Source organism: Nestor notabilis, unplaced genomic scaffold (assembly GCF_000696875.1).
Source record: "Nestor notabilis isolate BGI_N333 unplaced genomic scaffold, ASM69687v1 scaffold1217, whole genome shotgun sequence".
Lineage (NCBI taxonomy): Eukaryota > Metazoa > Chordata > Aves > Psittaciformes > Psittacidae > Nestor > Nestor notabilis.
Window position 1 is genome coordinate 9685 of NW_009936697.1, and position 9720 is coordinate 19404.

A 9720-nucleotide genomic window follows, 5' to 3' on the forward strand; every position below is an offset into this window, starting at 1 on the left:
GATATATAACATATTCTTCACTACCTGTTTAAATTACCCACAGTCTGATCCTCCATATCCAAAGTCACCAAGTATTTTGCTTTGATATTTTTTTCTGTATGATTCAGTTCTTCAGTGTTTCATATTTAGTAGCCAGTTTTAGCAGATATTTAGTGTTACTCAGGTTAGACTTGGACTGTTCATTAGGAAGCTCTGGGGACTGTGTTCTGTGTGTAGCTGTGTAAACATCCTGGGGAGCAGGATTCCAGGTTTGGCTTGTGATCTTCAGATGCTCAAGGTGGATTGCTAGACACACATGGTGATCATAAGTTTCCCAATAGTGTTGGTTATCTGTAACAGGCATTTTTCTTATTTGCCCTTTCTAGGAATTTGTCATGATTGTTGTCTTTGGTTTGGAATTTATTATTCGTATCTGGTCTGCTGGATGCTGTTGTCGATACCGAGGATGGCAAGGAAGACTGCGCTTTGCAAGGAAACCATTCTGTGTAATAGGTGAGTGTCCCAGTTCTAGGTTATTTTAAGATAAAAATAAATACCCTGCTTCTGTTTTGCTTCTGAATGAAAACTACTGGAATCAGACTGTTTAGAACTTACTAGAAACATAAATCTGTAAACAGTTTGAACTTCCTAGAAGCATTTGACATCTCAGAGTGGTTTGCTGCTCTCTGAGATGCTGTTGAGTAGAAACACCAGCAGATTATTCAGTTCAGCTTTTGTTTCTCTTCCCTTTCCCGTCTCCATTGAACTGGCAAGTTTTCTGTCAGTGATTAGCTTCAGTCTGAGGTGTTCATTTGCAGCATAAGTGAATGGAGGGGTTCTTCCTTGTTCAAAACTTTGCTATCATAGGGTGACAGAGGTAGATTTTCCCCCTTTCCTTTAAATGGTTCATAGCTACCCTCCTACTATTTGTGAAATAGTTGAGGCAGGTCTCCTGGCACGAGTCTCAGTGGGTGTAGGGGTTTGCCTTACTTTATTATGGTTTTTCCTCCTTTCTCTGGAGTTCACCTGCTTTTCTAGTTGCATTTTCATGTAGGCAATCTCTAGTTCCTAAAAGTGTCTTCTCTGTCCCCCTTGCAACTCCATCACTTGCTAGCAGAACTAACTGGTAGCTAACAGTCTTTTGCTTGTGGAAGTCTTCCTGTGCTGGTTCAGTGGATGAAAAAGAAACTTCATTCTGCAAAACACTGTACAGCTACTAAAGTAGCTTCTGGAAACTAAACCAGTAGCATTAATTATTCTGTGTCCCTCCTGCTGATTGATTTTTTTGTCCATTTCTGGACTTTAGCATCCCTGAAGGGATTTTGATCTGATCTTTTGAGGAAGAACCTTTAGCAAGTAATTTTGCAGCTCTTCGTTCATTAACTATTTTTCTGACACCTTGGCTTCGCAATCATGACAAAGTGTGCCCTAGCAGGAAAGGCCAACAGGCTGTATGTATTAGCTATAGAATCATCATCAGTAGATGAAGACACATTATGTCTTCCTTTACTTGGCACCTATTAGGCCACATCTAAGATGTTGCACCCCATTTGCCCCCTCCAACACCATACATGAAAGACATCAATAAACAGGAGTTCAGTGAAGGCCACCAAGATGATCAGTGCTGGAGCATTTGCCCTGTGAGGAGAGGCTGAGGGACCTGGGCTTGTTCAGCTTGAGAAAGAACGGCTTCAGGGGGAACTCTGTGAACTAGTGTTAAAGTCTCGTTAAAAGCACCTGGCAAATTTTGACCTACTACTTTTCATGCATTTGTTTAATTATTTACTCACTCATCCATTCAGTTATTCTTTCTGCTTTTTGTTACAGTGAAACAATAATATTTTAGAAAACTTAATTTGTTTACTATTAATTAAATTTGCTATATATCTCCAGCCGATCTGTTCTCTGATTATTTTTGTGATCAAACACAAATCACACAGGGGAATGACCTAAGAGCTAGAAATAATAAATTTGAGGATTGCCTCAAGGGTCACATTCAGGCTGCCTTTATTTTTTTTTTCCATTAATAACCTAATCGCTAGAAAAATTTTATTGAGGGCCAAAGCTCTGTGCTTATGTTAGTGTGCCTACAATGTCACTAACCCAACAAATCAGTTCATCAAACATTGCTGTGTGCTACCGCGTTAGTAATGATATTAAATTATTTGAAAGCTTTGTAGCCTTGTTTATTTCTGTATAAAATGGAATAATAGTGTAGTATTAAACCTTGATTTATATTTTGTTCCATGTCAGGAGTTACGTGCTATCCCTCATTTTCTATGAGCTTGCATACATAATGTAAAGGGCATACCAACATACCTTCCCAGATACTTAATGTACTTAAAGATGTACTTCTGCAGATCCTAAATCTCCCAGGTATATCAAGTCAAGCTTGGCAGTTAGCACTGCAGAGAAATATTGCTGTGTTATACTGCACAGAAAAGTAGCAATCCAGGCACCTCATCTCGTAACTGCTGCCTCCAGGAGCCAGGGAAGCCAAGGTCCAGGGAGAACTCAGTGTCTGCCTGTGCCTTAGGAGGAGCCATGCTCACTGAACAACCCCAAGATAAAAGAGGACATAGCTGCTAATGAGGAAGAAAGTATGGCAACCACTTCCTGTCAAGTCATTCAGGGACACTGAAATAAATGAAGAGTCTGTGGTTCTTTCTCTGGCGATGGGATTCCTACATGGGTGCATGTGACCTGACTAAATAAAACTTCTGTCCACTGTACTGTGCATATGAGAGGTTTTACCACTCAGTGAAACCTCAGTCTGTGAGGGTGGCTCCCGTGCAGTGGTGCATTATAAAAATAATGAGGAATAATAAGTAACAAGGTGTGGGTCAGAAGAGTAAGATCCTGCCAGTCTCACCTGCATGTCAGAAGTCTGCTAGACTTTCAGAGGAACTTCTTCTTTCCACTGACCTTGTGGGAAACTTTGGGACTCCTACGTGAGGAAGCTCAGCAAGGGCAAGTGAAGAGCACATGAGCATGCTTCCCTTGGAACACTGGAAGTAGTGAATTTTAGAACCTAAACTTTATGTAACTTCTACATTTAAATATGGGTGTTGAAGCTCCTAATTCAGATTTTTTCCACCTTAAATTTAAGCCCCCTTCTAGTAATATAACATTTCTCCAGGGCAACTAAACTTCCTGGTGGTCCAGCCCAATGAAAGATTTAATGTATTTCGGTTAGTCCATTAGCAGTTTCCCCACAACAGCTTCTGTTTTACCTCTAGTCAAGCTACAGCAAGATGGAAATGTCACAAGTTCAAATTCTATTGAGGCTGCAGAATGAACAAATTCCCAACAGGAAGCTTAAGTCCATTATCTGTAATCAGGCTCTTGAACTTCATGGCTGGCAAACCTCGTTTCAGAGCATTAAGTGATAGCAGCGGCTATTGCATATTACTGGATCTATTTTTGATTAATTAGAGTGGTAATGAACCATCATATGGCAGTTTTGTCAAACTTTTATAAACAAATCCGTATCTAGTGTGTTACAAGATCTGCTGACCCCTTAATTTGAATTAATTCAATATATTTATGTTATGATACATTTTGTCTGTCACCTTGGTATTTAGACACGCTATAGAGCTTAAATACAGACAGATAGTAGATCTGCTGCTCATGGTAAACAATATATAGAGCCTCTTTCTAGTATAACATGAACTCTAAATAACCCAGTGATGTTTTGCAATTAAGTATATCTTTGACCAAGGAGACACATCTCACATCACATCTCATTACAAATCCCAGCAAAACCAAGTGCCAGCAGAAGCAAGTTATACACTGAGGGGGTCTCCTGCCAGCCCAACTTGAACTCATCCCAGGAACATGCTGCCCACTTTACTCCAGAAAATACTCTGATAGTAGTAGCAGCATTAAGGCTGGAAATGGAAATTTCCTCAGATGATTTCAGCAGCCATTATTATGTGTAATGAACAGAGGCTAAATCAGTTACAAATTGGGTAAGTTTTTAATACTAGTATTTAGTATTAGTAGCATAGCTTCATGTTTGACAGTTCTGGCAGTACAGTTTTTAGAAATGCATAGGAAAAATAATGTATTTTGAGTATCACCTATGGGCCTTGTTCTTTCACATTTACTTTTGCAGACTACTTCCCTTGCTGCTGAGTAAGGTGCCACTTGCTAAAGACATCAGGTTCTAGTCTTCTCTTTCTAGAAGTTGCATGTCTGCTATTCAAAAGAAATCTGCTAGTTTTGTAGAAGGCAGTTACTGAAATTTCTTTCTGGTGTGTGCTAAAGAATTCAGCAGACTGTATTTATTTATTGGCATGCTTTTTTGACCTTATACTAGTATCACTACCATGTTATTTTGAGTAGAGGAGCACCTACCATGAATTGGGCAACCTGAGTGATGCGTGTCTCATGACTTCTTTCCCACGGGGGAGCTGTGGGTAATGTCACATTTCATCTTCATGAGACTTGGAGATTGAGGTTTTGATCTGAGGGGCTGAGCTTTCTTTGCATCTATATTCTGTTTCTCTGCTGAGATATCTGCTGATGAAGGAAGTCAACAAGGCTAGTGTAAGATTCCTGATGAAATCATTTTTCCTTGAAAAATATTGATTAACTGAAAACAAAGTAATTCATGGAAGCAAACCAGTTCCCTTTTCCTGAGGAAAGGCATTTTATATTCAGTCTAGATCTTTTTCTCATCAAAATTAAAAGCACACTGTCTCTCAAACATGCAGTATAGCAAATAATACAGTTTCTGGTTTCTAGTTAAAGTATGGTTAAATTCTTGCTCTGGGAGATTTGGAGCAGAACCAGTCTCTCAGCCCCACTGAAACTATCCAAACATCAATAAATAATACTTAATTGGTCCAGACAGAAATGCTGATTTATCCTGTCACCTGGTGTTAATTATAGTCATCTGCTACATGAGAAACTTTGATTTTTTTTTTCACCCAAAGGATAATCAGTCATTGTAAATAGACAATTCCTGCAGTACAAATTAGAAGAGATCCACACTAGAATGGATTCTGTAAGTGATTTATGGATTCTTTCAAATAATTGATGATCTCTCATTTTTGAATCTCAGGGAATATATTGTATAATAATAATAATAGAGCTTGATATTATTAAGTACTATGTATTATCAAATATTATATATTATGAATGTATATTAGAGAACTTCCAGTGCAGCTTATGAGCCACACGGTTTCAGTGACTTGGAAATGTACAGTAAGGAAGCCCACAACTGGCAGACCAAGAAACAGTTAACATCTGGTTTTAGACATGGCATGTTCAATTTTGCCCACATTTTTTAGGGACTGGCTTTAAAATTGTTGCTCCTAGAGATGCCCAGTATATGAGGATGCTTATAGAAATACCTTTCTTTTCTAATTTCTTAATTCGAGATGTTCATAACCTGCCTTACTATGCTGAATTCCCATCATATCCATAGATGAGATCATTGCTCAGATTTCCATGCATACATGTAAATTCTCCAGTCCAAAATGAAGTAATTTAAGTAAATTTAGTTGGTAAAGTGAGTGCTGGTGTGCCAGTTAGAGGTAGACAGCATTGTGCCAAATTCACTTATCTGCCTACCATAGCATATGGAGTTGCAAAAGCAGTAAAATAGTTCAGTTTTTAATTTTTATCATTCCTAGCATCTAAAAAACCCGTAATTTTAAATTAAATAACTGAATAATGTGTCAGAGCCTAATTGATATGCAAGGAAATACTCAGCTTTCTTGGCTTCTTTCCATATGTTGTGCTGCAGATCAGCTGCTTCGGTGTGTGACATTTCTTGTAACTCCCATCTGAGATCATCAGCTTTTTCCCATAGCTCCTCTGTGAGAGGAATTGCTGTCTGGTGGCTGTGCAAGTTTTGCTTTTGCAGCAGCAAATTACATTCTTCAGGCAGAAATCTGAGCAATTTAAGAACATTTCCATATTGGTCCAAAATAGTATTAAATAGTATTGTCTATTAGACAAGGTGGTTGCTATTTTGGACTTTTGCAATTGCCCATTACTCTATCCTTGGCATATATGCAGCCTCTCACAGGATTGTGATATCCCTAGCTTGTAGTGCTGCTTTATTTCAAAAGCCACCTTCAGTGTGTCTTCAATTTTACTAACAAGCCTATACTTACTTAGGAGTGCTTTAGCAGCATGTTAACATAAATTTCAATGTTAATGACTCGATACGGTACATTAGGCAACTGTCAATCTGACTATTTGAACCATGATTAACTACTCTTGCAGGTGTTAATCAATCAAATCGTGCTTCCTCTCATGTTGCCTCAGCTTCGCCCCTGTCAATCCAAATGAAGAAATTTGAAAATGTCTTGAGTTATTGGCTTGGCATATGCTGCAGGAATCTTTATAGATTTGTTTGAAAGCGCGGCATACAACAGAAGGCAACATGCTGCTACCTTGTATTTGCAGTATGTTTTTCCACTTATTTGATGCTTTTAGTTTATAAATGTTACTCTTATGCCTGTTGAATATTGTGACTTGTTGCTGTCTTTGCTGGAGACTTGTTTATTTCTGTTCAGGTCATCTGTGTGTGAGCAAGATCTTCAGCAAAAGGGTTGTAGGTGCAGTCAGTTTGAACCAGTGAGTTTATTTTGCTTGTCTCTTTGTTATTTAGAAACAGGCATTTTCAGTTGCTTTAAAGGTAGTGTTTGCTTCTTCAAATGCATTTTTCTGGTATCTGCTCAGCTTTAATTTGTTAGCTGACAATCTGACGGTTTAAGACACAAGCTTTGCACACTGTTACATTCAGTGTAATCAAACTGATTGCCAGGTGTCTTCATCCAGCCTTGCAACTAGGTTATAAGTGATCACAATGCTTGAAGAAATGCACGTATGTTTCCATTCTTTTACATCCCGTCAGAGGACCGAGTGTTGCCACCAGCACTGCTAAAGTGACTGATGGGCAGAGTAGTCTGGTGGGAATTGTAGGAAATCTCTATTTTTATGTTCATGACTCAAATGGTTACACTCCAACTGCTACATTAGAAAAGGACTTGTGTACAAGAGAGAAAGTACAGGTTTTTAATTCTTCATTTTTACAGCTGCTGTGTTAAATATAGCAATTAGGAAGGATTTGACAATGTAACAACATTATTACACTTTATTACAGAGTTACAGTATTTATATCTCAAGTTTAATACGGCTAAGTGGAAATATTTGCATATTTCTAGATAGCACTTGGGCATGTTCTGCACACTTTAATATCCTTCCTTCCCTTCCCTTCACACCCCTAGCACTTAAGCACCAGATTCTCATAACCTGTAGTCCCCTTTTAAAGAAAAACTACATATTTTACCTTTAAGCTCATGCTAATTCTCAAAAGTGAGGATTTGACCTTTCCGCTAATAGGTGATAGTGCCGTCAGTAGCAGATCTAAGGAAGGTGTCCACCAGATCTGTTTTATATCAACCTGTGTAAGCTCCAAAATGGTGTAAATGCTTATTTGAGTCAGGCCTAAGCTGCCTCTGCTGTGGAAAGCAGCAGCTTCAGCCATCCGCTTCCACCATCATGCCACCTGGTCCTGGTGTCCCAGCGCATGTTTGTGACCATCTTGGGAGCAGCCAAGGTGAAGGCAGAGCCCCCTTGGCCCTGGGGCTCCGCTGCACCAGACCAGCCTGCTCATGAGACCCCCACAGTGGGGACTGCTTCGTTTCACATTAAAAGGTCTTAAGGCAGAGTGCAGAGGTTGTCACTCAGAATGACATTATCTGCTGTATTTAATATCTTATCTTAGGATTGCCTCCTGTTGGGTTTGTGAGAGTGCTACCAGATAGTGTTTTTTTCCCCTCTCAAGTGCTGAACTGAGCTTCTATTTCTTTCTTCACATCTCACGCAGGAAGAAGTCTCAAGGGTGGCTGCAAAGTGCCCCACATTACTGTTCTCCAAATCATATAAAGCTTCTTGCTGGCACAGTAGTCCCTTTTTGGCAAGTGGGATAGCAGCTAAGGGTAAAGAGTTGCTGGAAATCTCTGGTTCTGTATCATCTGAGTGAACTTCTATATTTACAGAAACAGGGGAGTTCCAGGAGGCACTCACACTGACTGTGCAGACATCCAAAACAGTTGTGTAGGTTAGAAATGCAAGTTCTGGTTTTAGGCAGAGGAGAGAGGTGTGTGCCTCTGGGGACTGCTCAGGAAACTTAAGGTAGGAATTAATATCTTTCAGCCGACACTGAGGGACTTATGTTCTTGCCTTCAACGCCTGCATTAGATAGCTAGAGACTAGATACCTCCTGTTTCTTCCCACCCCAATTTGAGATGAGATTATTAATACTCTCTTCCCTTTCCACCTACAGTCAGGCTTTTCCTCACCCTCAGAGACATGCTGTTCTCTCCCCTGCTCTTACCAGCATGTTTATTTCTCAGTTTTTGCCTGTCTACTTTCACTCTCACACCCAGGATTTTTCTGTTCCCACATTTTTGGGCCTTTCCACTCCCATACCTCTGCATCACCTTTACTTTATGAAACCTGTGAATGTGTTAGACAGACACTTCCAGACACCCTGCCCGCCTTCCTCTCCCTGAAATTTCAGAGTGTGATTGAAAAGGCTGTGAAAGTGCAGGGTCCTGCCCATAGATTCCTACCTGTGCGGCTACAACCCCACACAGAGGTGGCACTGCTTCTGCTGGGCTGGATCACATAGGAGCCCTGTTTGGTGTTCTCTACACACTCACCAGTGCTACATAGCTCTAAAAAAGGTGTTAATACCTGTAGCCCAAATAGCCAGTCAGACAATATTTTTGTTTGGACATCAAGGCATCAGTGACTGACTCATATGGGAATTTGGATCCCCTGAAAAATTTAATTCCAGCAATTCAAGGAGAAACATCCAATCTTGTCTTTAATTTTCCCTGGTTATTCCTTTACATCCTGTGGCTATGGATTTTACAAGTTAATTGCATGTTGTATTTCTTTTTATCAGATTTAAATTGTCTTTTGATCTCACTTTTATAAGGAAGGGTAATTAGGAGGCATCCAACAGACCTTCTTATTTTCCGCTAGTTTGCATACCTCTATCTGTCATCTCATATTTGTCTTCTGACTAACCACCCCTAAATTATTCAGCCCTTTCTCCATACACAAGTCTTGCCATGCCTGTAGTTATTTTGTTTCTTCTTGCTGATAGCTCTGTGGTTTTCTTACAGTCCGATCTAATGAGCCTCTATTCATCAGGTGGGTGTGTGTCTGGCTATCCACCCTGCCACCTTTCCCTCCAGAAATCCTCAGGGGTTTTCTCCCCACGACAGTAGCCTTTTTCACTAAGGTCTACTACTGTCATCCAGGAAAAAGCCTCAGACAAAGTAAAGTGACTAGAAAACCTTGTTTTCCCAGGGCTTGTAAGGCAGAAAACAGGTATTGGGCAGAGTAAGTGAAGATTTATGGGAAGCATCTGCATGAGTTACTCGTGGTTTGTTTCTTTGGTTGGACACAAATGGGATTGGTGAACACCGGGTCAAAGACACAGTTTTAAATGTGTTTCTGTTAGCCTGTCTTAAAGCCAAATGAAATTGCTACTGAATAAATAGTGCTTTATTCTTTCTGGCAGGTACATAATAATAATGCTAAAGATCAATTATTGGAGAAGGCTAATGAAGTATAAATTCATGAAAGGCTTGCAGCTGAACTTAATCTTAGCTTGCAGGAGGCCCTTAGTTTTTTAAGATTTATTGAACCAGCTGCTAATAATGTAAAAATGTTTGCTAAGGACTTATTCAGCCCATAGACAGC

The 9720-nt window shown here is 39.8% G+C and overlaps 1 protein-coding gene across 1 annotated transcript in view; it reads left to right on the plus strand.

Moving 5' to 3' along the window:
• Positions 1–370: 370 nt before the first annotated feature.
• Positions 371–9720, plus strand: part of KCNQ5 (potassium voltage-gated channel, KQT-like subfamily, member 5) — a 65219-nt gene continuing 55869 nt past the window's right edge. Inside the window, exon 1 of the mRNA XM_010018449.1 lies at positions 371–492. Within this exon, the coding sequence (XP_010016751.1) occupies positions 375–492 (118 nt within the window). The 5' untranslated portion in view covers positions 371–374. The remainder of the gene's footprint in view (positions 493–9720) is intronic.